This window comes from Theobroma cacao, chromosome 6 (assembly GCF_000208745.1).
Source record: "Theobroma cacao cultivar B97-61/B2 chromosome 6, Criollo_cocoa_genome_V2, whole genome shotgun sequence".
Lineage (NCBI taxonomy): Eukaryota > Viridiplantae > Streptophyta > Magnoliopsida > Malvales > Malvaceae > Theobroma > Theobroma cacao.
Window position 1 is genome coordinate 24,528,734 of NC_030855.1, and position 27,773 is coordinate 24,556,506.

Below are 27,773 nucleotides of genomic sequence, written 5' to 3' on the forward strand. Positions count from 1 at the left end.
GGCTGCCATGGTCCTAATGGATTGGTTGGCGGAGTAACGGTAGCAGGCTCAACAACATTTGGAGCGGAATTGAATTGCTGGTTGGTCCATTTTCAACAGTTTCATGCAGAAGGGGTCCTAATTGATGTCGACTATTGTGCCAAGCCATCTGTCTATATTGTTTTGGGTTCGCATTAAATTTTGCTCGCAACGTACTCCTAATTTTAGCTCTGGAGGACTTAACTACACTGAATTTCTTTTTTGCTAGAAATGGTTCATACTGTTTCACTTGTCGCTGAATTTTGCTTCTCAAAGTATATGTAAGATCCCACCAATCAAGCTCACTCTGCTTTGATATCGTTGAAAATTAGGTAAACCCATCAGCTTTTCTGTATGATAGGGTAATTTATTAATCTTTGCAGTTTAACATAGCATTCAAGTACAGTAACTTTTTAATTCCAAATGAACATAGAGATTTCCATGATGAATGGATAATATAAGATAGGATGCATGCATCCTACAATTTACGCATTTAAAAATATGCAATTGTATATATGTATTTTCATTAAAAAAATTGAATATATATATATATATATATATTTATATATCTTAGGGCATTCTTTCTCATCTCGACTGCTATAAGTGCGGACGAGTCCATGACAACACAAAAATTATAAATAATTAATATATATTATATAATAATGATTTGTCTTTGCATTCAGGAAGAGCCCCACCTGACTGCATTGCGCTTGGACCATACGATGCTGCTATCTGCATGGGGTGAAGGCGTGCATGCATGCACTCATGCTCTCACATGAATCTCTCTCCCTCCGTTCAAAGGCCCTGCAACAATTTCCCTTCTGAATGATGATACTATGAAATATTTTTATATTATGAAATCATTGTAAATTGATGAAGGTAAAGAGATTGGAAATAATTCGTGTATAATCAAATGTCGACAGGAGAACCAAAAAGGGGGAAAGCAAAAGTTTATTGGTCTCCTAATGGGTGGAAATGAATTTGTATAGGCTTTTAGGCTTTCTCTTGAATCAATGACAACCAGAGAATCCATTGGGTCACTGGGAAGAAGACACTCACTAGGAAAGCAAACAAAGAACAAAATAAAGGGGAGAAAAAGAGAGAGAGAGAGCAACAAATGGTACATTCTCTAGGGACAAATTAAGGTGGGGAAAAGATTAAAGCTCTTTGGTTCTCCTTCCCTCTTCCCACACTGTTATTATGATAAATATCCAACTTAAAAACAATTGATAACAAATAAATTAATTAAAATTTAATTATTATAACATCGAAATAATATATCTTTTTCAATCTTTTCCACTAAAATAAAAAAACAACAATAATTCATAATAATGCTAAAGTTCTTATTTAATCAATGTCATAACTTCTCTGGTAAAAGGAACAAATATGGTTGTCCTAATATTGAATAGAGCTTGTCGAGTAATGAGAATGGGAAGTACCAAAAGCTATGATTTCATTTCATTTTTTAGGCAATAAGGAAACTAAATGATTGCATGTTTACCTATTTGCCATGGTGTAATGCTGACGAAGGTGGTATGTCTTCATCTTATGAGAAAAGTTGGTTCAAATGGTTTGACTACATTGCAATGATTACTGATGAGTAGGAAAAAAGAAAGTTAAAGAAGGCTGAAGGTTCTGCCTCGATAAACAACAATGTCCACAAAGGGGGATTCAGCTTGCTTTGAACTTTGAACATGACTATCAAAGATCCTTGTTCAGTATATATTGGCTTAATATATATATATATATATATATATATATATATATATATATATATATAATTTTACTGTGCTTTGCTCCTCACTCTTCATCAACTTATAGGTCCTCCTCTCTTCCAAAAAATAATTTAATTATATATATGTATGTATTTATATATGTATCACAAATTAAAAAAAGTATTTATAAGGATAAGGGAACTTATTACTTTATTCCCCTTTTTCTTTTTGCTGACTAAGAGAGAAGTAGAGCTGCATTTAAGTTAAGTGAAGGCTTATTCCATATTCGGCAACATGTCTCTCTCTTAAAACAGTGTGGTTGTTTAGCTTTTAGGTATGGTTGCCTTTGCTTTCACATTAGCAAGTCTAGAGAGATTATTTTACAAAAAGGGTGTTAAAGAGAAAAAACCAAATTCATTTATGTGTGCTAGGTATCATTGGGTTTGAAAGCATAAATGAATGAGATTTGGATGTTCATGGCCTTTTAGCAGGTAATTTTAAATTTATTCTTAATATAGAACGAATAATTTTTAAATCCTTTAACTTGTTCTCTTTCTATACAGGCATATGGGTATATCCGTTTAGTAATTTTTTTTATTTTTAATTTCTTTACATAGAATTAATTACCAAATTTAATCACAAGTTGACTCTCAATGAAAAAAAGAATGGGATTTGGATATTACAAAGGGACAAAGTGAAAGGTGAAAAATGCTTTATGCTGGCCCTTTTCTTCCTCATCTAATCTGAGAGCTATTAACATTGCATGGCTATATATATATATATATACACACACACATACACATGCAATGTGGGCTTCTTGTCATCGCATACATATCAAAATCTCAACCTCATATAAAGTTCTATGGATGGTTGTGATTAACCATGTGTATGCAATTTAAACGGATATATAACTGACATGTACACCTGGCATTGTCTTACTCATGCTTGTGCATTATATGAAGCATATGTCTTATTCTGTGGACAATTCAACATCTTAATCAGTAAAATTAAAGAAGAAGAAACATTCATCTAATAATCAAAGGTTGAATAGAGGATGTATAGGTGGCGGAATGAAAATGGAGGAGAAAGATGCAAAAGAAAAAGAGAGCAGAAAAGGATAAAGAACATCAGGGATTGGAATCATAGGGTCAGTAAGAGCAGCTTTCCTAACCCTTTTTTCCCCATCAAATGTTACCCTTTAGAAAGCAAGGATTCTCATATAAAATTGGGGCTGAATATATTCTCATTTAGTCATATTTATTGGGGGGTTTTGTTTTCAAGTTGTCAAGCTTTAATTAAAATGGACCCTCTTGAAACTTTTTCGTGTTGAAACAAGGCCATAAGACATTAATATGTGCCAAGACATTAAGTGGGAAATCACAAGCAGTGTTTGTGAAAGAAAATAAATACTAGACTCATCTAACAAAAGGACATGGGACTCAAAGCTGTCAACCCCCTGCCATGAAAACGAAAGAATATTATCACACCATTTGTATGATATGGGAAAAATTTCAAGAAAACATTTACAGTACACCAATTGATTTTCAAAACTCTCTTTGGGGAAACAATGTGGTTAGCTATATCTTGTTTGTTTTCTTCCTTGGAAGGAATTGCCATTGCCATTGGCATCGACAAGAGGAGGAGGGGAAAGCCTTTTCAATTGTCCAGATACTTGTGGTGTTTAGCTATGTGGCTGCATGATCTTTTGCCCAACAAATTAAAATGCCCTCTCAATTACAAACTTCTCTTTTGGGATGGGAAATTTCCAAGAGTCTGAGACTGGTGTTGCAGTGGTGGGGTTCTATCGCTTTTGTTTCACAGGATTCTCAACAGTATGTGCGGAGTTCCTGATAAAAGGATCATCACTGGCCTTCTTGTCAAACTTAATTCTCATAGCAAAGCCAAAGACAGGGGGCAGTGCACCCAAAATTGACATTTATCACAAACACGTGAGTCACATGTACGGGGAAAAATAAAAGTTCTTGCTTGCCGCTGCTGGTTTCTTTGCAATTGAATGCATCAGTTTAGATATAACCATCTCAGTTTCTCCTATTAGTCGGCGGTCAGATGGAATTACAACCTCTCGATCGAATAGATATTCTTTATTTTTATTATTACTATTTTTTTATAATTAAAAAAAATTCAAACTCTACTATTTAAATAAAAAATTATACATTAATTAATGAAATAAATACTTGAATGTTTGCTATTTTTATTTAATGTACATAAAATTAAATAAAGAATGTAAAATTATGAAAAGAGAGATCATGCCGCACATCAAATAGAGATAGAAGATTTCCGTTCCCTTCAACCCTCGTGGCTTTGCTTGCTACTATTGTGAAGAACGTCCGCACTCTAATGATGCAATAAAGAAAGGGTCAGATATGACTAGTAAAATTGACCATGACAAAAGAAACTAAAATAGAACACACTATTTATAAAAAGAAAAATTGAATAAATTAACATATATATATATGATAAGATAGAGGATAAGATCAGACAATTTTTCTTTCCCCATGTTTGCTTCAAACTTCAAATACAATTAATTTTAAGTAGATAAAGAGAGAAAAAAAGGGTTTTGATAATTTGAGCTTGAGACAAATGTAATTGACACAACTCATAGAGCAAAATAGTGTAAGTCAAAAACCCATTGAGCAAAAGCATGTGGTGTGCATGGTTATGTTGCCTTCTTTATTAGCAAATGAAGGTAAAAATAGAAAGATAAAAAATGAAAAAAAAAAACATTCATTGCTAGGTTAATTGTTTTTTACTCCTGTCTCCTTCACTCTAAAGAGGATCCAAGATCGAAGAAGAACCCTATTTTATTGTAGTCCTATATTGTTCCTGAAGATACTACTATCCGGTAGTATGAGATTGGAGAAACATTATGACTCATCGTGCTCTTGTACCCAAGCACTCTAAAAATAGCAAATCGAACTTGTTTAGATACCCTTTGATCATTTAGAATAGTTGTTTCTTTGTCACGTGTTTTAGTTTTTTGGTGTGTATCATGTGTCCCATCAATCAAAATCCTTAGTTATACTATTATAAAAAATTAAAATTAAAATTTTGAAAAAATTATTGAAATTTATAAAATGTAAAATAATAATTTTTTATTATATAATCAATTTTAATGAATTTTTTGTATGTATCGAATAAAGCTCGAGATTATTTAAATGTGAACTCGAAATGTTAAAAAGACTGAACCCAAGATATATGCATTTGAATTGAAGTTGTTAGGTTTACTATATAGAACTAGTATGCAATCTCTGCACTGTACTATTTGAGTCAAGGAATGTGACGCAATAATATCTTTGATCGTTGTGAAAGGAAGTGGCATCCTTAACTGCTCAAGTGGCGTATAAATTCAGTAGGGAAGAGGGAGAATGGGGGTTGTTAAAGAAAATTGAAGCCAGTTTTCTTTGTAAAAGAAAGACTACCCGAGTCAAGCTACAACATAAACAATGACTTGAGAAAGGAAACCTTGGGTACTCTTGAAAACAGAAAATAATAAACAAAGAACTATGGGGCAAATGTGACTTAGTTGTGCTTTAATCCAAAGCAAAGTTGTCAAAGTTAGATAAGAAAAGTATGATTTCTTCCTCTTTTTTAGATATTAATTTTAAATACATAATTTTTATTAGATATGAGATGTTTGTCTCGATATGAATAGTTTTGTATTTGAAATTTATTTATAATTCTATCTTTATAAAGTATGACGCTTCGATCTTATTATCTCATTCGAAAGATTGAGTAATTTATTTACTTTCGAAATTTTTTCGATAAAAAAGAATTGGTAAAAAAAAAAAAAGGAAGAAAGGCTGGTATGCCAGCTATTCTCCTACTGCAATAGGATATAGCAGAAGTGTATTTAGCGGTGGATTATGCGGCACTTCTTTATAAAAATGGACCGGCGCTTATCGCGGGGCTGAGAGAGGATGTATACCGCAAACTGCCTCTACCATCTCACTGCTTTTGTATGCAGTGCTTTGGGACCACTTCTCTTCCTTTTGCTTGCTCTTCGCTATCCTTATTCTTTCCCTCACAGTATACCTTCATCCCCTCTCTTCTATTTCATTCACTTGGAAACATATAAAACTGTTCATTAGTATAACAATCACATCACAGGGAACACTTAAAGATATAGAGATCTTGTTTGGGTCAAATTTTTTAGCAGAAACAAAATTCACATTGTAGTTAAAAGACATGGACTGGTTGCAGTAATTTACTAATTGAGGTGTCAAGTAACTGGCAGTGGGAGCATTGGAAGTACATGTGATAAGCTGACTGACTGAAGAACTTGTCAAACTATATATGTGCAAATGGTTTCTTGAGAGAAATGAAAGTTGTTGGAATACAAACTCGAAATATCAGACATTGATTACATTTTCTCAAAGCTTAGAAAGCAAAATCAAATGTTCATACACATGCTTTAAATCTTCGCCTTTTCCTTCTCTTTCTTTCTTTCTTGCCCCATTGGAGATGGTTCTATTTGTCGTTTGTTGCCAATTTTCTTCATGTAATTACATAGTCAAGATTGGTTTAGTGGAAGGGAATCACTAGGAATCCGGGGCTTTAATCCATTTGCCAACATTAGCTTTTGGAAAAAGTACAACCGCCCTTTACATTTAAAATCTAGTACAATTCGGATTAATTTGTTTTAAATTGTGCAACAATGTTGTTACGGTAGTACAAAATTCTTTACAGTCCCTGTTAAAACAACAACTTCGCTGTTTTTCTTTTCCAAGGAGCAAGAGCCTAAGAGGGGAAGGCAAAGGCAGGGAGCCAGGGACCAATACTACATATAAGTTAAATAGGGCAGCTGCTCTGTGAGGCTGAGAAGACTCAGAAGTGAAAGTTGAAGACTCCACAGGCTTCTTTGTCAGCACAGAAAGCGAAGCTTCTCTTTTTCTTCATTATTACCTCAACTCAATTTTTGCAAACTTACTCGCTCATTTATTTCTTTTCTCATTCTTCTCTTGACCCTTCTCTCAATTCCAACATATTGCATATAAAAAAGGCGAAATTTTCAAGGGAGGAAGGAAGGAAGGAAGAAGAAGAAAAAAAAAAAAAAGGAAAAACAAGAGAGACTTGATATGGAGTACTTTGATCTTGAGGACCCATTCACAAGCTTGAAAGAACACCAATCTGATACAATCTCAGCTCTTTTCTCCTCAGAATCTGACCACATGCCTTCTCAGAACTACCTTCAATGTTTAAAGACCAGTGACTTCTATGTTTCTTTCCGACAGGAAGCCATTTCTCTCATTTTGCAGGTACCCCATATCTGCACTAACTTGGTACTGTTCTTTTTCTTTCATATTGTTTACTGTTCTTGTCTTTTATTTTTCTTGTATTTTGTTGTAAGCTTGTTTTAGTTGGTCAGGCACAGTATTCTTGTAACCTTGATCCTTACACGCCATACCTGGCTGTTAACTACATGGATCGGTTCATCTCCAGGCAGGATATCCCGGTATAGTCAAAGCTACATGTTGTCTCTTTTATCTTTACAGTTAATGAATTTCTCCTTAATGTGGAGTTTTACTGTCTTGGTTGCAACTTTGATTGATGAGAAGTTGATTGAAAGTAGAGAAAAACTTGAAAATAAGATGCAGAGAGTTCAAATAGAGGATTCTTTGATGCATTGAAACAACTTTAACGAAACATCTAATTCATCTTGAATTTTGTAGCAAGGCAATCCATGGGTTCTGAGGCTTCTTGTGATAGCTTGCATTTCTTTGGCTGCAAAGATGAAGGAAATACATTTCTCTTCCTCTAATTTCCAGGTAAAAAAATCTCATTTTTGGATTAATAATGTTCTACTTTCATCTCCTTAATTTGTTTACCCTCATCTAAGACTATACGATAAATGAAACAGAGAGAAGAAGGGTTCATCTTCGATGCCCCAGCTATTCAAAGGATGGAGCTTCTGATTCTTGATGCTTTGAATTGGCGAATGAGATCAGTAACACCCTTCTCATTTATCTGTTTCTTCATTTCTTTGTTCGAACTGAAAGACCCACCTTTGACACAAGCACTAAAAGATAGAGCCTCAAACATAATCTTCCAAGCTCACGGTGGTAACTAAATAGAACGTGAATCATTTCTGTTTACGTCTTTATCTCGAAAACAGCTTAAACCCTTACGAGGAAACTCTGTTTTTCGTTACAGAAATCAATCTGTTAGAGTTCAAACCATCAGTCCTTGCAGCATCAGCTCTTCTTTTGGCATCTCATGAGCTATCCCCATTACAGTTTCCGTCTGTGGAAACCTCAATTTTGTCTTGTGAATACGTGAATAAAGTAAGCAACTCTCGCTTCCTTTCATTTTGAATGCCTTAAATTTTGGTCAATTTTTCTTGTTATTTTGCATTGATGAATGAGGTCTAATGATATGACAGGAGAGCCTGTTAAAATGCTTTAATGCAACGCAGGACATGGTGGTTAACCAAATCAGCGAATCGATTGTAGATACGGTGTCAAGCTCGAGTACAAGAACCCCATTAAGTGTATTGGACTGCCACTGCACCAAAGCAGAAAGTGAGAGTACCACTAGCACCATGGCTGCCACTGCAATGGCAGAAAAGAGAGAAATCAAGCGTCGAAAATTGAATGATTTTTGCAGCGAAAGCACTAGGGTACAGATTTCTCAGATTCAACCATTTGGATAAGATTCAGCTAGATTTTTCACTACCCGATTGTCCTAAAGGTAAAAAAAAGAGAAAGTCATGAATGGCTTTGATTAGTAGCTCAAGAGAGAGATGGCACAAAATCACCCAGGCATCCTTCCTCCTTTTCTTCCCCTTTCTTTGTCTAAGAAACTTTTGAAAAAGAGAATAAAAGAATGATAAAAAAAAAAGAGATGAGAGAAATTAGATTATTCCACTTCACTTAGTAAGTGTAAGCAGGGGCCAGCTGTTGGAGGAAGGGACATGAAGGACAAAAGACATGGCTTCAAATGTCAAAATAGTACTTGTCTTGTGTTAATGTTGTGTTGTTTTGTAGCAGATAGGGAATGGCAAATGCCTCATTCAATAAGATATTTTAATGTAAACTTTCAGAATAAGAACATGGTTTTCTTGGAAAAAAGCACAGTTGGGAGGTTCCCATTTCTCATGTCAACGTATAGATATTGTAGAAATTTACCAACGAAAATGAGATTGGCGGGAAAGAAATGTACCCCCCCTCCCCTCCCTCCTCCTCCTCCTCCTCCTCCTCCTCCTCCTACATAACAAATTACAAAGAATTTGTGGGGATAAGAGAGAGAGTGGGGCAACGGTCAAGGCACGTTGCTTTCTCAAAAGATTTTGTTATCTTTGTCGAGAAACTACACCAATTTAAGTGCTTGAAAGCAACCAGAGAGGGGAGGGGGAGAGAAATACAACTATATCTTATCTTTGTGGGTTCTTGAGGGATTGAGAAGCACAAGACTTGAGTGGGTTTTTCTTAAAATTTATGTTTTGTACAAAGCACAAGGACCAATCAGCTTAAAATTATGAGGTTTGTTTTCTTGTTTCTCAATTGGGGAAAGATGTTTTGTTGTAGAATTGAATTCTTTTTGGAAAATATTCCATTTTTTTTTCTTTTGGTTTTTGTTTTCTATTTATTGATAGATTGGACAAAGGCTTTCGATGGTCCTGAAATGAATCTTTGGGTCCACTTCTGGAGGTAATGTGTCAAAAAATTTGACTTCTGTAAGCTGGAAAACATTCGTTCTATTTCAGGGACCACTGGGCTATACCTTAGATAGTCCAAGCATGCAAGCCCAAATTGCATGTCCAGCTATTTATTCCCTGTATAAAGTTCTTTCTGCCATTTCCTGTACTTTCACAATATTTCTGGAGTTTGTTTTTATCCTATGAGAAATGCAGATTTCACCCAAAAATTAGAAAGAAAAACTAAAGGAAGTGACTGGTAAAAATTCCCTTTAATCCTATTGCCCTCTCTTCATATATTTTAAGCTGCAATCTTTGTTGGAGTTAATAAGTACATGAAAAGGAGCTAGCCACTAGCCCAATGCCACTAGTCTACACTTGCAGAACCATGCACCATTATTTATGAACGCTTACTAAAATTAAAGAGTGGCATGGAGATTGTTAACCTGCATACATGTTTTCTTTCACCAAAAAATTAAGCCAAAGATCATTGCAGGAATTACCCTGATACATGCTCTCTTGGAACCACAACAGCTGAGAGCTGGTTGCAGAAATTCCTGGCTCTGCATAAATGGCCCCATAATTTTCTGCTGTGGATGATCCTTCTGAAGTGAATTGCTGCTCCAATATGCTTTGGAGTTCTCCAAATGTTTCGGATGAAACAAGGGTGTCTTCAGTTGTTTGGTTCTTGTCGATTTCGGCTGCAGGGTCGGAGCCTGATGAAGGTAAACTGTCAGTCGAAAATTGTTGGGAGAGCTGGATTGCACTTGAGCTTTCTGAATTTGCTGGAGCAATGGCTGGTGGGAGATCAACTTCGGGTGAGCTCTTCTTTACGGTTTCAACGTTGGATATTTGGAAAAGTTCACTCGTCGACACTGAATTGTACTTCAAACGTTTTCTCAAGTGAGTATGCCAATGATTTTTAATCTCATTATCAGTTCTTCCAGGCAACCTTGATGCAATCACTGACCATCTGCAAGTTTTAACAATTCTTTCTTTTTTGATTCAGAAGATCCAAGAATGTATATATATCTTCCATTACAACCTGATCTCAACTCTCAGTTTGCCAGATTTAATCGTATAACAGAAAACTACTGATTAGAAATAATTACTATATCTGCTCGTGTATTTGATTCAATAATAATGCATAAAGCTAAGAAAATTAATGGAAATTTCTGATCCATAAAAGCATCAGTTGCAGCAATCATGACAAATCATTACATGGATAGACATAAACACTCATAGGGATAGTTCGATGTACAACCTTCAGCACTTACCGATTTCCAAGCCTTTCATGCAACTCAATTATGGTTTCATCTTCTTCCCTAGTGAAATTTCCACGCTTAATTCCCGGCCTTAGGTAATTCACCCAACGAAGTCTGCAACTCTTCCCAGACCTTTGCAATCCTACAAGTGAAATATATTTGTGTAACGAAGACAGGATAAAAGCCTAAAGTTAGTAAAGTAGCCAATTACTTCAGTGTTGCTCTACGATATTGCTTCTTTTTTGGGCTTTGGTGCACGTCTTTATGCTTAATTACCTGCTGGTTTGGCCATCTCTGTCCAATTCCAGATACCATGTCTATTAATATAAGCTATCAATTTGCGGTCTTCGTCGGGACTCCATGGACCTTTTCTCAGAGTTCTCTTTTCCACCGACTGTGAAGCCTTCGCCATCTTTCTGCAGCAAGTAGAGCAGATTTCAAGCTAAATGCAAAAGGCAAAAAACGTTCTACATATATAGAAAGACGGTATGCACATTTATCCTATGATTCCGTAGAAAAAAGTGTTTTCATGTCCCGAATTTTCCAAGGAAATGACGATTACAAAGCAAAGCATTTATTCCAAAAAGGGTTCCTCGTGGAACATCTTTTTAATACTATTTTAATGCTTATAACACACAGGTCGACCACAGAATATCCCTGATGTATGGAACCTCGACATCCTGGAACATGGTCGATCTAATTTAACCACAAATTTCCACGACTGACATAGCTGCTGATGACTCATGTCTTGTGACTTCGTTCTGCGCTCAGCAACGTTGCTCACATGAAAAATTAGATATGAATGGAGACTAAAGCAGATGGTAGCCGATGGTTCAAGACAAAATGCAGCACACCAAATTTGACATTCATCTGCCTTTGGATTGTCAATATGACAAGGAATTGCTTGTAAGCATGATCAATGTTCAGTCAAGGAGGAATAGTTTAACAAAGGAAACGAGAAAAGACAGGCTGGTAATACACAGTTGGTATATCTAATTCAGGATGATGGGATTAGCAGTTTATGATCAACAATAAATAAATATATCTATTAGAATTTGAGTAACGGTCTTATGACAATTTGGTGACTAATTTTTATAGAATTATTGACTATTAACTCGCAAGTTTCTGTGGAACAGAATCTGATATTTCGAAGATCCATGGTGAGGACAGAAAAGGGGGTGTGAAACACAGGTTGATATGGAACATAATAATAGATTACTATAGTTCTTATTAATTTGGTCTTAAATGTTTGCTACAAACAGACGGATCAAAGTCAAAGAAGAAAGAGAGCAGCTGATCTAATCTCAACTACCATGAGCCCAAATTCAAGAGCAACTTCAACCCAGAAATGGCACAATTATTTGGAAGACTCTTTCCTTTTATTAATCCTGCAAAGAAATTTAGAAAGCTTGTTTCTGGTTAGCTTTCTTTGAACAGGGGAATCTGCAGCCGGCAGAGGAGCATCAAGTAATATTTGTGGAATTCAATGATATGTACCAAGCACAATCGGCACAAGCTACATTTATTCACAAAAAGAAAGAAATAAGTTATGGTAAAAAAAAAAAATTCTATTTCCAAGCTATTCTTTAAATTAAAAAAATACGCTTTTAGAGAGAAGCATCTACTACTGCAGTCATGGTGAATTAGGTGTACCCTAATCAATCTAGTTAAAGATCAATGGGATTATAAACCCAAAGCCTATCTGGGGAAAGTAACAATGAAATGTAAAATTTAATTGGATGCCCTAATAACCTCCCCCAAACTGCTACAAATAGAAAGTTTCCTTCTAAGCTTATGGAAGCGGCTTTATCTTTCTTCTTTGAATAAAACAAATCACCAGTCCTTTGAAGAAAACGAATCACCTGTCCGGCAGGATTCTATGGTCCAAGCTTGCAGCAAACACTTTGCTGTTCTATCTGCTTGTCTAACATCCCTCCATCAAAGAATAAATTATTGGGGATGTTTTGTAATTTGACGTTGTCACCGATATTGGATAAGATCTTTGAATACAGCTTCTCATGTTCAAGCATTGTCACCACCATTTAACTATTTTGCACGCCACGGGGCTCAGGAGTCCTAATTGATATAGGAGAAGGAGGCTGTAGCTCAAAGAAGGCTTTGTTCCCTTCACCATAGCTTCCTATGCATATTGTATCACCACGACCATGCCATGTACCATCTTGGACATTGTTCATCTCCAGTGTTCTGGACTCCTGCCCCATGTCAACAAAAAGAACGAGCTAAGGACCATGAAACATTTGAAGAACTTAAATTTGAGCCACAATTTTACTTTGATTCTTTAACAATATTACTAATTGAAAGAGACTCTTTTGCGTTTTTGGATGCAGAGTCACCAAATCAAAAACTCAAAAAGTTTGAACACAGTTTGGCAAGGACATGAACCTGGGATAATGTACAGCACGGGCAGATAAGATGATAGACGCAATCATCCAATAAGCTATCGTTACCCTGTAAACAAAGACAATTCCCAACAAAGTACAATTTTAGTAAAATTGAAACAGAAGTGTTAAGATGCTGGGAAAATAAATGTGGAACATAGAAATATTATTAGCAGAGGTCTATAACCAAAATAACCATAAACCAAAGATTAGGAAAGCACATAGATGATCAATCATATAGTTTGAATTTAAGAAGCTAGCCCTATTGAGAAAATAGATCAATCGAACACTATTTTTTACAATTTACGCAATTCACTACATAAGTTGACGATGAACAGGAACATACATATTAATCAAGCTTTATAATTCTTATATGCAAAACAAAAAACAGAAGTTCAATACATTGACAATGCCACAACAAAGAGGACTCAAGAAAACTTATAGGGACTGCCCATGAAGCTTTGGTCCAGTGGTAAGAGGGCATGCTATGGCTCTAATGAGAACCAAGGTTTAAATATCAATCATATATTTGGGCTCTTGTAAATGCCATTGAAAGCACCATGCACATATTCCAAATATTATGCAGACAGCGTTGACACCTCATTCAAACTTTGGAGTCATAGTCCACGAGACCTTATAACATCCTCAGTATAAAGAGATCAAACAAGTCAATTAGATATATGGAAACTACTAAACAGGAGTAATATCATAACACCACTTATCATTAGACCCTAAACCTAGAAAAGAATCAAACATGATGACAGAAAGAGGTTCTCACCCTAATATTGAATTTTCTTTTTATCTGTGTACGGAAGAAACCCAAATATGCTCCAACTGATATGATGAAAGCAACAGCAAAATACAGAAAGCAATTCCGCTTGGTGACAATAAAGGCAATGAAGTTGAGGAAAGCACTAACAACAAGAATGAAATAAACAGTTCCCTGCAAAAGCACATTAAGAATTTAGGGGGCACATCCAAACACAACATCATTAGCAATAAACTCTAAAGTAACTACCCAAACTTGCATATTATAAGATGACTACTGAAAGTTTATAAGACATGTCTGGGAACTGCCTAATTCCAGGAATGGTTTTACCTGAAGAAAACAACAACCGAAACCAGCCCGCCTCATGTTCTTCCCAAATCTGTAGCAGGGGCAACTGCAATATCAAAGCACACTATCTCACAAATATAATATAATTACCACTTACCAACCACATCAGTTTTATAACATCAAAACAATAATTAAAAAGGAAAAAAAAAACACTATCAGCTAAACCTTGTGATGGGGGAGTAGAAACTCAACTAAACAGCTAGAACTGGTTAATCAACCAATTAAATAAGCTCAAGAGATTAAATAAATCAGTTTTACACTAATCAAAATGATTAAACTATTGCTGAGCAAAAAAAAAAAAGAATAAAATTATTTACTTTTGGGGCTAAAAAATTTTGGGTTAGTAAAAAAGAAAAGGCTTTTCTGTTGAATTAGCTTCATCCTAACACCAAAATAAACCAAAAAAAAAAAGCAAAAGGGAAGATTTTTTTCAAACAGTTTTTTGGCGGACTATTAAGAGACGAGAAAAATTAGAAAGAGGGAAAACAATACTATTTTTTAATGTTTTCCCTCGAGAAGAAATGTATTTTCTCGGGAAAATTTATAGAAAAAAATTCAACCTTTATTCTTTAAAATGAAAAGAGAGAACTGACCAGGCAGATTCGAGAGCGACGCGGCGGTCATCGAAGAAATCAAGAACAACTTCACCTTCCCACATCCTCAAAACGCCACCCAAGTCGCCGTTACCTTGTTCTAAACAATCCTCAGCGCGTTCAAGCTTCCTCCATTTGCCTTGGGTTTGCAAAGCCACCGTCGAACACAGCATGTCGAAATCCAACACCGCCATTCCCTCCAACAGCCTCTCTTCTTCTTCTTCTTCTTCTTCTCCTCCTCCTCCTCCTCCTCCCTCTCCCTTTCCATTTACAACAACTTTCTCCTGCTTCTCCAATTCCGCCATTAAAACCAAAAGAAGGAAATTTCACCGCTTTCTCTCTCTTTTTCTTCTTCTTCCCTTTCCTGGAAAGGACAAAAACGATCTGCCTTTGCAAGTTGCTTAATTTTTTCTTATTTTTCTTTTTTAATATTTTGGGGGGCGCGGGTGATTAATGGGGGTGTGGGTCCCAAAGGGCGGCGTATAAATGATCGGACAGCTGTTGCCACGTAGGATCTAGATTAGAGAAGATTAAGATTCTAATCTGCTATAATTGCTGGGATTAACGTTCTAATATCTACCTTAACCAATTTCCCACCAAAAATAACCACCAAAGAAAAACAGAACAAATCTTAAATTTTGCTAAAAAAGTTCCTCTCTTTCCTATTTCTTTTTTGGGTAATACGATTCAGCAATTAGAGCTACTAAACAAAATTGCAGGCAGAGAAAGCAACCAGCTTTTTGGCTTGTTACTGCAAGGTAAGAGTTAGCAGTCAAAAGTTGACCAAAGAAACCTTGTTGGACACTATAGCGATGATGATGGGAATCAACTTCAAGAATCTAACCCGTGAAGGGAAGCTTAAGAATCAATTAGGCAACAAGGAATGGCATGGATGGATAGCCAAGGAGCAGCGTGCCGTCAGGAGCCACTAGCCAGCCTGGGGTGATCCAGAGCTGTACCGCACGGGAATTAAAAGCCTCAAATTGTATCCCAAAAGCTATATTTAATTCTATTAAAGTATTTATTAGAACCAACATAATGCAAGTTACGTGTGGTGGAAGTGAGGCTGCAGACGGCACTGGGCAGACCAGAGGTGGGCGGGGGTGGGGTCTTTTTTAGTGCACCATGTTTGATGATCAGATAAGCTTCTCATGATTCCCACTAAAGCGGTTGAGAGTTATCTCCAAATTTTCTCAACCACCCCACCCACGTGCATAAAGCGTTTTCTGCTGCAATTGAAAAATGAAAAAGATATATGAAATCTGCCAATCCATATACTATGCAAGTCTACAACCGATCCCTGTTCACCAGGCGCAATTGCATATTGGCTGATGTTGTATTTTTGCTTGCATTTACTATTACCACTAAGCAATTTTTTTTGGGGAAAGGGCCACTATTACATCAAGCTGTCGTTTTGTTGACTTTGAGAATGACCAAGTCCGCCGAATGAGAATTGGCCCTGCGTGATGCATTATCGGCTACAAGTTCAGACTTCCCGTCATTGTTAGTTTATCTGATGTAGCACCATGTCCTGATGTCCATATCCTTCTCTTTTAAAGAAGTGCTAGGACAGAGCCTTCAGCACAAGATAAAGAAACTAAAAAGCAGCAAGATTTGAACTGTAGCTTGACCCCTTGGTTTTGAAAGGTTGGGCTAGAACCTCTCAGTTCTGCAAAAGGTTGGGATTAATCATTTCCGAATTATCCGATTATCCCTCTAACAGAACATTTTCCAGCAAATAGATAAAAAAAAAAGGTGCTCTATATACATTTACAATAAAAAGGGTCTTGCCAAAATCTCTCCAAGCTCTATGAAGCTCAACTCCTATATTTACCGTTTTAGATTCAAAGGCCAGAGTATCAGTCTAAACTTGTTCAAACATGGAAAAAGAAAAGGCATCACCATTGTTATTTTACAATTAACATTAAATGTATTCATACCAGAAGTACAGAATGATGTGTAAAGATAATCTATCCGAAAGGCACAAGGAAATGAAACTTGTTGCATAACTTGTTGCATCTTATTTCCCCTTTCTTGTTTCACTTTTTCTTCCACACAGATGGCTACCAGTAGACTTACAAAAAGGTTAAAACAGAGTTTTATGTCTTCGCTGCAGGTCTCACAAGCCCCAAGCCAGTACCACTTCCCAAATGCTTGAAGTCGGTTGCTTCAAGATGTTCGTCGTGGCCAGCAAAGCCTGTCCCTCCTTTTTCCAAGGTCACCAAGTTCCTCTCTTTGCATGCCTTATCACAGACCAAACAAACTTTATCCACAGCCATAAACCTGTCAGCACATTTCTTGCAAAAGACATGCCCACAGGAGCTCAGGGCTACCAGTGACAATGTGTTGGTCAGGGTAACCTTGCAGCTCGGACATATATAAGTCTTATCAAGAGAATTGGATTTCTTCTGTTCACTGTCATCTTCAGTGAAGTAGATAGGAAAAAGGCTCTTCAGCTTGAGTTTTTCTTTGCCTTCTGGACAGATTGTACTGGTGGAAGGAGCCTCAACTTTAACAGATGCTTCTGGGGTGGCAGAGGGAAGCCAAAATGCTTTCATTGTCCGGAGTGCTTCCTCTTCATAAGAAGTGACCTTCACACTATTTGCCCCATGGAATCCATTCTTGTCTCGGCTATAGTTTCTACCATTGTATTGTGGCACTGCACCATGGTTTTGCTGATCAAATGCATCAAGCTCTCTAGCTTTCTGCAGCATCAACTTCTCCTCCTCCTCTTCCTTCTCTTGTTTCAGCTGAGCAGTGTGGGCAGCAACCCTCCTGCCAGATGGGAGGAAAACATGCTTTTTAACAAATGATTGACCTCATAAAGGGCAAACTTAGCTGATTCGAACAGGACAGTTTTTATTTTTTAAAAAAATTCAGCAAAGGCAGCCCATTTAACTACAACAGAACCTTGTCACTTTAAAATTTTTTTCTACATCACGTGAAAGTTAATTTTCAAAATTGAAGATTTCCAATTTAATGTGGCTGAATGACAAATAAAAATAAGTTAATAAACATTAAAAACACAAGAAGGCATCTTTGACTCCTCCTTTGCTCCAACAGAAAGTGGAGCAGGACAAAAGGAGAGGGAGGAATAGCAAAGTTACTCTCCTTGCAAGCTTTCAAATCAGTTTCCTAACCTCCTGTATATGGACAATTACTAACAGAAGCTTTAGAAGTTATCTTATATCTAATCAAACAATTGAATGCACTGATATGCTACAATTGTAAAGCAAATTACGTGAATAAATTGTCTAAGTTATCATCGTGAAATGCAACAGACTCAAGGATAATTTAAAATCTTGAAATTCATAATAACATTGCTATTCTTGATCCAAAACTCATCATTATAATCATGCTGAAACACATCACTAATCTTGTAGGAAAATGGATAGTGTAACTTAAAGAAGACAAATTCGCACATGCTACCGAAGCATCCTTCACATCTGCAAATCCAAAAGCTTATTAGAAGCTAAAGAGTCTTTTATCTCTATGATATCTGGTTTCTCTACATCCATCCAATTTCGTTTCTTCCACTTTCAATTCTGTCACAGAGCGAAAGCAAAACCACAGAGCCAAAGCAAAACACAGAAATGGGGGCCATGAGACTTGTTTGCAGTAGGCTCATTGAATTAAACAGAACCCGGATCGAGGCAGCAACTCAAAAGTTCTTGCCACCACTCATCAGCCATCTTTTTACATGCAACTACACTTATTCCCATTATGATCCAATAAATACCTAGAACATCACGTTCTAAAGATCTAAGGCCTTAGCTGTTTGCTGATAAATAACCCCTTAACGAAGAAAAATCACTTGAATTAAATCCAACACATAGTTATAAGTTGAATCACACAAAAAATTAATAATATAACAATTAACAAGTAATTAACAAGCTTTATAAACAAAGAAATTGAGTAAAAATACCAATCAGCAGCCAAAAGGGTACCTTTGGATGTCCTTCTTCTGGGCTAGAAGGCATTCGAGAATACATTCTTTGCAAAAGGCGTGACCTTTCTGGCAAGACATGGGATCGATGAAAGGCTTCAAGCAAAGGCAGCAAGCATCGAATGGCTTAATCGAGTCTTTCCCCAACCTCTCCTTCTGCGTCCCGTAGCCTAGCTTCCTCTTCTCATCGTACGTGAAGAAGGCTAAATCGTTGTTGTTCTTCGAATGTCTTTGCGGCATCTTCGGTTATTCGACTGGGGAAAGGCAAACCCTAACCCTAATTGATTTCAATTGTTATCGGATTGGAAGATTGAGAGAGAGAGAGACGGAGAGTCAGAGACAAAAGTAAAACCCTAGAAATTGTACGAGTTAGATTAGGATCTCCAGAAATTGGATCGGGTTTTTTGTATTTGTAAGAGGAACCGAACCGACACTTTCCTTTCCTTACTCAAATTTACTTTTCCGGTCTGATTGGTTTTGTTGCAATCCAACGGTGAGCATGGAGTCTTCTTTTTTCTTTGTTCTCTTTATTTGATAATTTTAAAATATGTAATTATTTTTCATAATCTTCATTTTCGTTAGTAATCTTCTATAGATACTAAATAGTTGAGTTACTGAAATATTAATATTTATATTAAAATATCATATAATTTATATATTTTTAATTATCTCAATCTGGAAAATTTAATAACCTCAAAATGCATAATTATTTTTTATAACATATAACACATTTTTATCAATAATTTCTATGAATATTTCATAACATAGAGTTGCTGAAATATCAGATATTTAGTTAATAAAATATATAAGAAGCAAATATGAGTACAACTTACTTAATAAAATATGGTAAACTTATTTAACTTTGGCAATTAACTTTAAGTTTTTTAATTAATCATTTTAAAATTCATATATTTATTTAGTAAATTTATTAATATTTTATAATTAACATTTATACATTAACCTTTTAAAACCAGAATTACTTAATTAAGTCAAGGGGGTATGGAATTTCGGACAATGTTCCAACCAGACGACAAAGAAAGAAACAGAGAGAGAGAGAGAGAGATGAGGATGGTATTTGGCAGGTGCTAAATCCCCGGAAAAAGACAATACCTTCGACTCTACTCTACGCGAGAAGATGGAAAGGCCCAACCAAGCACATTATCCAAAACCCAAAACAGAACAAAGATGCTTGTCCGAATTTGAGCTTTCTCTTACGTTATATTGACGCTTTTTTCTCACTTCCAACGTGTCTCCCCTCTTTCACCAACTTTGTCCCAAAAGGAAAACCTGTTCCATGGCCGCTTCGCCCAGGAAGAAAAACCCTTCGGAATCATCGTCGGACCGACAGGCTACTGCTATTTTGGTCCAACCATCGTCTCCGAGGTTCCCGGTTACCTCCTCCGGGGCTCACCGTAAGATCGGGATAGCTGTTGATCTTAGCGACGAGAGTGCCTTTGCCGTTAAATGGGCTGTTCACAACTACCTTCGTTCGGGTGACATTGTCATCCTACTTCACGTGCGTCCCACGAGCGTTCTCTACGGTGCTGACTGGGGAGCCATTGACGTGTCACTTCCCGATGAGGATGAAACGCAGGAAACTAAGCAAAAGCGAGAGGAAGAGTTTGATTTGTTCACGAATAAGAAAATGAACGATCTTGCTTTACCCTTGGCGGAATCTCATATACCCTTTAAGGTTCACGTTGTGAAAGATCATGATATGAAAGAAAGGCTTTGTTTGGAGGTGGAAAGGTTGGGTTTGAGTGCTGTGATTTTGGGGAGTACAGGGTTTGGAGCTGCGAAGAGGACTGCAAAAGGGAGGTTGGGAAGTGTGAGCGATTATTGCGTTCATCACTGTGTTTGTCCTGTGATTGTTGTGAGGTTTCCTGAAGAAGAGAAAGAGACAGATGGCTGTGGAAAAGTTGAAGGGAAAATTGGGTTCGATAAAGATGGAGAAGTTTTATGTCCTTTAGTGGAGGAAGAGGAACAGGAGTTCCACGATGCCATGGATAAACACTCAGCAGGTGTGGTTTTTTTAATTCCATAGTTTCATCTGCTATACTGATATTTGTTTTGGAATTTGGGTTGTTTATTAGTTGATGTTTTTATTGCATTTTGAGTATGTCTTGCATTTGTGCATTTGGGTTCCGATCTGATGTTATGAATTCGAACTAATATGGCAGAAAGTGTCATTGGTTGATTATTTTCATCTGAGATCATCTAAGAATGGCACGCACATTGTTGTATTCTTCATTCTATTCAAAGAAGGAAATTGAAGTGGGGAGAGGGATTTTTGTGATTATAGGATTAAGCATCTCCTAGTCAATGGTGCTATGGCATTGCTGAAAGTGTGAACTTCGGGGACGCTTCCCATCTCTGTCTGTAGCAATTCTGTTCTCTTTATTTGAATTTGTTTAGGTTGCATCGCTGATTTGCATATTGATCAGTGTTATGACATTAATTTTCAATTTTTTTGCATTAGTAGGTTGCACCTGAGTGCCATACCTGTCATATTGATGCACTGCTGTTGTGTTCTGATGATGGCTGAAGGTCATTTACTTCATAATTCATTTAGCTTGGTGATTAACCTAGGGTACAACTTTGATTTAGCTCTCCCATCTCAATGCATTCTTTATAACTTGTCTTAGTTCCTTAAATCCTTTTAATTCAAAGATGTGTATCCTAGTCAAAGTAGTAAATTCCTTTTCCTGGGTCAATTAAAGGAAGAACAATGACATCCTGAAATTTCTAACCTTTTAGTTCTGCTCTGTTTTGGTTAAGTTGACAGTTTCTCACTGTCTGTGTTTGCACAAAATACTGTAATTGTTTGGTGCCTCACATGCAAAATAAATGCTCTTTTTAACCGTAATAATTAAAGCAGATTCCTATTCAGTGTTTGCTCTCTCTCTCTGTTGAGTAAATCTTCTTCCAACCATAACTGATCAGTAACCCCTTCTAAGGACTAGTTCATGATTTTGGGTTTACATCCATTAAAATTGTAGGGGTTTAAGACCTTTATCTGTTCTACCATTAAATTGGTACATGTCAGCGTAGTTCATCTTGCACACTGATGCATGGAAGGCCTACATCAATTTTTCCAGTTTAAAGATTGTGTCAGGAGCGGGAAGAGATCTGTCTGATAGAACAAACTTCTTTACGGGCCAGCATTCCGTGAGAATTCCAATGTTCTTTAGCACCGCTAGTGGGGTTGGTGGGTGTCTGGGTGAGCTTCCTTGAATTTATCTGTGCTATAAATAGGATTCACCCTCCAGTGCCTTACCTTAAACCTACTGTCCATGTATTTTTTTTTCTGAATGATTCACTCTGCAGTCTGCAGTGTCTTACCTTAAATCTCCTTTCGAAAACAAACAAATGAACAAAAAAGGGACATTCTTTTCTTCCATGGTGTTCCTAATTGAAATGAAGATCTAAAACTAATTTATTCTTTATTTTGTTTACCCAAATATTTCCTAAGTTTGTTAGTTGCAAAAGGGCAAATGGTGCATTTATGGTAGTTAAGTGAAATTATAACTCGCATTTCCGTGGAATAGTTGCCTATCGAAGTTTATGTTTACATTTGTCCCTCTTTTGTTACAGCTATAACTTTCGTTGGTATTACCTCATATATAACCTTTATGCATCTCTTTCTGGTAACTTCTGCTTTGCATCACACCCGAACTATGTCCTGGCATCACAAATGAGTTGTGCTCTTGTTAGCCTTTTATTTTGGTAGTTTGTTGTGGTAGAAACTGAAGATTTAGGATGACAAAGCAAGATATTGGCTATGAATCTGAAATAGCACTGCAATCTGGGGTTTTATGATGTACCATATTGCCTGCAAATTCTGATGGCTTCATATGGAGGGAATACTAGACTACTTTTGTTTTGATAGAAGCTGTGGCATGTTTCCCTGGCAAACCTGGATCTACTACAAGGTTGTTCCAAATCAATGTTCCTGTTACATCTGGTTTTGGGGCAATTTGGAGCTTTTGATTGACCTTAAAAGCTATCTTCATGCATATATGTATCTACAACTTGTACGTCTTTGTGGTCATCAATATGGTAAATATAAGGCAACAACTAGCCAGTCCATTAATAACATAATTGGTGGTGGGATCTGATGAACCACCCTGAAAGTGTATCCAAGATACTGATAGCTCTCCAAAACTATGCAACATATTGTGTCTAGAATAAAATGAAACATATAAAAGAAGATTGGTGTTAATTTGAGAAGCCTTTTTCTCTAGAGTCTAGAAACAATGTTAAGTAATGAAATCCGAACTTGTTAAGTTCCATCCAGCTTGAAACCTGAAGAAGTTATTTCAGCCGAATACTAGCACTTGGCTGGTGGTTGATCAGTCTGATTAAAACGTGGAAATAGTTTGATGTTTTATAGTGATTTGATCAGTCAAGTTTAGTTTATTTTTTCCATGAACCGTTGTTTGCTTCATATGATTTCTCTCTCTCTCTCTCCCTCTGCTAGGTGTTATGGCTTCCTTGATCATGCTGCTTTGGGTGAAATTTGACATCCCTTTCTATTTGTTGCAGATATGCAGAAGGCTTCATGAGCAATTGCACGGCAAGGAGGATGCTGAGGCATTTAGAAGTTGGAATGGTCTTTAATGGATGCCCGAACTGCTCTTGTGTGAAAATGTTTGGTGGTACTGTTATTTTGTTTCTACAATGTATGCCTTTGCATATCTGTATAAGTTTGGCTTGATAGATGAGTGATCCAGAGATCATCAATTTGTTTTCTTGCTTTTTCAATATAATTAGGCTGCACCATATTTACAACATGGTGAGACTTGAAAACATTTCTCAACATAATGCATGCATAACTGAAGTAGGTAATCAAAAAGTCAACAGGCAAAAGCTGTATGAAATCCGACAGAGAGGATGATTTTGTTCATCTGCATCATGTTTTGCTCATCTAATCACATAGACGCAAAGGCTTTTTACTTATTTAGAAGGATATAAAGTAAACCATCTTTTGTGAGATACACTGACCATACGACACATAAGGGAGAAGAATATAAATTAAATCCACCTCCTTGTGGCTGTGACATACGGATCAGAAGAAGAAGAATAAAAGGTAAAGATTCAACAGCTTGGGGAGAAAATGGAATCCAAAGACTAATCAAAGGCATCCAAGGAAAGGAAAAACATCTTTTAATTGTTTCATCTCCATGGTGGTGAAATTTCTTCAGTAGGATACGCTAGAGCCACCCAAAATTTTTTGTCTCCCTTTGCAAGCAACCATTCCCCACCAGAGACATAAAAACTAGCTCAACCCTCTTAACTGATTCCCCGCACCTTTTACATTAATGTAAAGCTTTTGTTAATACTTAAACTAATACTACTAAGCAACTTGCAAATGTGAATATGTATCCATGATTATTTTATGGTAGGGTAAGCACGTGGAGGTGTCGGACGGTTTCTTTCATTCTCCAAAATCGTGCCTAGGTAGTTTTTCTATTCAGTTGTTGTAATCATACGTATCATAACATAATCACATTCAGTATGTCAAATTGATCAATCATCTTAATCCCTAGTGGTTGGCACCTGGTCATGTAACCCTTGGAAATGGGATGTGAAGGTCGGTTATTAAAATATATTAATTAAGTGTGAAAGAGATGATGGGATTGATGCAAATCTGGCTTATGATTGGAAATCCCAAGATATTGCTTAAGTTTGTAATGATGGCAGAATATGTATTGACCCTTAATTTATTCAGCTCTCAGCAAAGAGAGTAGATGGGGAAATGCATGCCCATGTTTGGTGCTCAGGGATTTGCAGCAGAAAGGTTTTGATGGAAATTTTCACTCCATGTAAAGACCTACAAAAAGCTTGGGAAAGCCTAGTCAAACAGCAGTGATATCCAAAGAATAAAGCACCATTAACTTTGTCACTGACATGAAGGGATAGAGTCTTAGCAGGCTCGCACCAGTCATTTTCCTCCATTTACTTTGCTATGTTTTTCTGTACGATTTATAGACATGAGCCTGGAAACGCGTGAGGACCAAATGAAACCACTGACTCTCACTCTAAACTCGAACCATTCAATTTTTATCTCTCAAGCTCAAGAAAAGCAAAAAACTGACATTCAAAACACAAAGGCCATGAACCTAGCCTATGCGTGTGCTTAGTGAATTTCATTGAGAAAATGACTTGTAAAACAGGAGAACTAAACAAAAAAAAAAAAAAGGGAAAATTTGTGGCGCATGCAAAAGAAGCATTCAATACCGCCAACTTCCTTTTTGAACAGTTCTTTGTGAATCTCATGGTGAAGAAAATGGGATTTTGGATTTTTATTTGGTCAGCCAAATGCTATTGTTTGAGTGCAATTGGTGTCCACATTTGCTCTACAAAAGGGGTCCCGCTGCAGAACTGATATTACCACTTGTTCAATAATATTCTACTTTCTTCTTTGAAAAAAAAAAAACACCCTTTGTACGTGAGCAAGATGTCAGGTGTTTGAAGTGCTCTAATCCAAAAAAGGGGTAAATTCAAGGATACCAAATCAAGAATGGTGAGATGTGTACTAATTATCTTTGTATATGATTCCACCAAGTGTGTTGGAAATGGAAAGGATAATGGAGTACCCTTTGTTGGAATGGAGATGGGGTGCTATCTTCTTAAAAAACTAAACGCAGCTATGGCAAATACTGTTCATTACTTCATAGTTTATTCAGTAATCTGATCATTACAGCGCAGTTCACCCCTTTAAAAAAATGGTAGCTGATTGTCTGATTCCTAGAAGGAACATGCGATCCTAGGTTGAGGTTGAAAATATTCAAGTTTATTATAATTAAAGAACAGAATTTATTAGCTGTTACTTCTTTCTTAGCCTCCAACACTTACAACTATACATTGGTAGAATGTGCTTTCAGCTTCAAGGTAAAACTAATTAGCTGATATTAATTTCAACAAGAAAAAAGAAGAAGGAAGAACACATACATTTCTGAGTTAAATACACCCAATACAGATCAATCAAGGCTGTCTAACTTCTAATTAGAGAAAAGTTACCTTATAGTGAAACGAAAATTAAGTAGTCAGAGAAAAATAATGCCATTAACATCTGTAGCAGCTTGTGCTCATTTTGGAAATATCAAGCAGTGTTTGTTCCACTTCTTCATATGTCTCCAGCAACCACACCCTTTTGTAATCGCTTGAGAAAGTCTCTGGCTGTTATTTTCTGGTCTTTTAGTGACCTGAAGGGATCGAAAGAAGCTGATTCATTTGACAAATTCTGGGTCTGGTGTTGTGGAGAAAATGAGCAGCCTGGATCATCAGCCTGCTGCAAAAACAGGATATCAGAAATGTCTAAAATCAGGCACTGTGATTGAGTTAATGAGAGATACCAAGATTTATCAAGATCATTAAAAGTGATTCAATGGAGAAAAATGATGGCTTACTCGAGAAGCGGGTTCTTCAGTCTCACGCATGCGCTTCAATGAAAGCACTGTTCTCGACTGGGAAGTGCCTTCTTGGACGCTGCAATATCTGGTGGAACATTCTTCACTTGTTGAAGAACTGGAATCTGGTGGTGTAGATGACCATGGAACCACTTGATTTTCTTCATCATCACCGTTATCACCATCATCATCTTCACTGTCATCTTCCCCATCAAGATCATCATCATCATCTTCATCTTCTTCATCGTGAGTTTCCTCATTGTTGCTCTCCTCCCTGCAAGCATTTCTGTTGACACAATTATCGCAAACAGAAACAGTCGGGCCAAGCTTTGGTCCCGAGCCATTCCAGGGCGTAGGAGATTGACAGAGGTGGCAAAGAAGTGTTCTTAAATGCTTAGCAACCAGAAAATTGGCACCATGTACTCTGGAGTCACAGTCCCAGCACAAGATGGCCAGATCTGATTCACAATACATCTTTGCCAGAGAATTGCAAAGTTCACACTTTTTCATTTTCTTCTTCTTCTTGTTCTGAGAGAGAATTGCCCTCAAGCTTGAATTTCCATGTGCATCACTGAGTTTTATGCCTATATGTTCTGTTCCGTTCCTGTTAGTCCACCCCTAATGCTTTAATATGCATAACACATGCTCAAAGGGCAACTTGGCAAATGTTTAATAAATGTACAAATACCCGCTCTTTTTTTTTTTAATTTTATATGTCGATAAACATCACATCCTTTTTAGATATGGTAAATCTGCCTTTTGAGTTGGAAGTAATGCACCAATAACCTGGGTCCTAGAGTAAAGTATGGCTGTGCTTGTTTGAAATTTGTCAGTGACAGTGAAGTACATTAACAACTCCAAGCCATGTTTGCTTGATTGACTTTAAAAGTTCTCCAAGAAGTTTGGTAACTTAGAAGCCATGGATTGTTTATCAGAATATAACCTAACTAAACTTAAAAGACCTTGATTCTAAGTAAACTGCAAAATGACTCGAGTATTTGACTCAATAATTTGGTGTATAACAAGAATCTTTTTCCTTCAAATAAAACAAAGGAAACCTTAAAAACAAGGGGCCAAATTTGCATTGTATTTTCTTAGGTGGGATTTGGTCGTCTATTGGACATTCAGTACCCACCCAGATCTTGCCAAATCATATTCTATTCATCAGTTACTTCGTGATACAAATCTTAAACCTGGGGGGTTCAGGCGTCCAGCACTGGACCGAACAATACAATCATTTCTTTTCTTGCAGTATCAAAATCTCTGCTATTAGGCATAAATTTGATGATGAAAGATAAGCCCTTGGCCCTTGTGGACCTTCTGTCAAGTTCATTACTGCCCTTGGCGGGCTCGGCTAGGTACAGCAACTCCCCCAGGACACCTGTCTGAATCCCAATGGCCTATCAATTTCTGTGGTCATCATGGTAGTATTTTACTAAACTTCTTCTTAGGAAGAGGTTGACGTTTCTTCGAATTGCTTTTGTCAGTCAGGCTTTCACCTCTCGTCTGGTCAACATATTGTCTGGTCGAGAGAAACGTGCTTTGCGTCCATCATGGGCGCAAATTAGGCAAGAATATTCTTATTCGGAATTATCAATTATATCTGTACAAGGATTTTCTTTCAATCTTTCCCAACCTTTTCCATCTTCTGTTA

General features: G+C 36.8%; 6 protein-coding genes across 12 annotated transcripts; 2 read left to right on the top strand and 4 right to left on the bottom strand.

Moving 5' to 3' along the window:
* On the top strand, positions 6,498-8,848 carry LOC18596985 (putative cyclin-D6-1). 5 transcript variants are annotated; one of them, XM_007025784.2, is made up of 6 exons: positions 6,498-7,009; positions 7,102-7,206; positions 7,424-7,519; positions 7,612-7,810; positions 7,905-8,035; positions 8,134-8,848. In XM_007025784.2, the coding sequence occupies exons 1-6, from the start codon at positions 6,830-6,832 to the stop codon at positions 8,401-8,403; spliced, it is 981 nt and encodes a 326-aa protein (XP_007025846.2). In that variant the 5' UTR covers positions 6,498-6,829; the 3' UTR covers positions 8,404-8,848. The 5 variants fall into 5 exon arrangements, with proteins under 5 accessions (XP_007025846.2, XP_007025845.2, XP_017978740.1 ...); XM_007025783.2 differs by having other exon boundaries at positions 6,499-7,009; positions 7,612-7,813; XM_018123251.1 differs by having other exon boundaries at positions 6,499-7,009; positions 7,120-7,206.
* Positions 9,641-11,437, bottom strand: LOC18596986 (myb-related protein Myb4). Of its 2 annotated transcripts, none has more exons than XM_018123257.1 (4): positions 11,324-11,437; positions 10,929-11,068; positions 10,665-10,794; positions 9,641-10,360 (listed from the first exon to the last, which is right to left on the bottom strand). In XM_018123257.1, exons 1-4 carry the CDS (start codon positions 11,395-11,397, stop codon positions 9,829-9,831), a joined length of 876 nt encoding a protein of 291 aa, XP_017978746.1. In that variant the 5' UTR covers positions 11,398-11,437; the 3' UTR covers positions 9,641-9,828. The 2 variants fall into 2 exon arrangements, with proteins under 2 accessions (XP_017978746.1, XP_007025853.2); XM_007025791.2 differs by having other exon boundaries at positions 11,147-11,405.
* Positions 12,116-15,146, bottom strand: LOC18596987. The gene is made up of 5 exons (XM_007025792.2): positions 14,762-15,146; positions 14,151-14,214; positions 13,830-13,994; positions 13,056-13,121; positions 12,116-12,865 (listed from the first exon to the last, which is right to left on the bottom strand). The coding sequence occupies exons 1-5, from the start codon at positions 15,064-15,066 to the stop codon at positions 12,695-12,697; spliced, it is 771 nt and encodes a 256-aa protein (XP_007025854.2). The 5' UTR covers positions 15,067-15,146; the 3' UTR covers positions 12,116-12,694.
* On the bottom strand, positions 16,615-19,111 carry LOC18596988 (nitric oxide synthase-interacting protein). Its single transcript, XM_007025793.2, has 2 exons — positions 18,709-19,111; positions 16,615-17,536 (listed from the first exon to the last, which is right to left on the bottom strand). Exons 1-2 carry the CDS (start codon positions 18,945-18,947, stop codon positions 16,861-16,863), a joined length of 915 nt encoding a protein of 304 aa, XP_007025855.1. The 5' UTR covers positions 18,948-19,111; the 3' UTR covers positions 16,615-16,860.
* LOC18596989 (universal stress protein PHOS32) lies at positions 19,734-23,518 on the top strand. Its single transcript, XM_007025794.2, has 2 exons — positions 19,734-20,728; positions 23,253-23,518. The coding sequence occupies exons 1-2, from the start codon at positions 20,002-20,004 to the stop codon at positions 23,270-23,272; spliced, it is 747 nt and encodes a 248-aa protein (XP_007025856.2). The 5' UTR covers positions 19,734-20,001; the 3' UTR covers positions 23,273-23,518.
* LOC18596990 (zinc finger protein CONSTANS-LIKE 4) lies at positions 25,596-26,812 on the bottom strand. Of its 2 annotated transcripts, none has more exons than XM_007025796.2 (2): positions 26,120-26,812; positions 25,596-25,998 (listed from the first exon to the last, which is right to left on the bottom strand). In XM_007025796.2, the coding sequence occupies exons 1-2, from the start codon at positions 26,627-26,629 to the stop codon at positions 25,837-25,839; spliced, it is 672 nt and encodes a 223-aa protein (XP_007025858.2). In that variant the 5' UTR covers positions 26,630-26,812; the 3' UTR covers positions 25,596-25,836. The 2 variants fall into 2 exon arrangements, with proteins under 2 accessions (XP_007025858.2, XP_017978753.1); XM_018123264.1 differs by having other exon boundaries at positions 25,596-26,001; positions 26,120-26,808.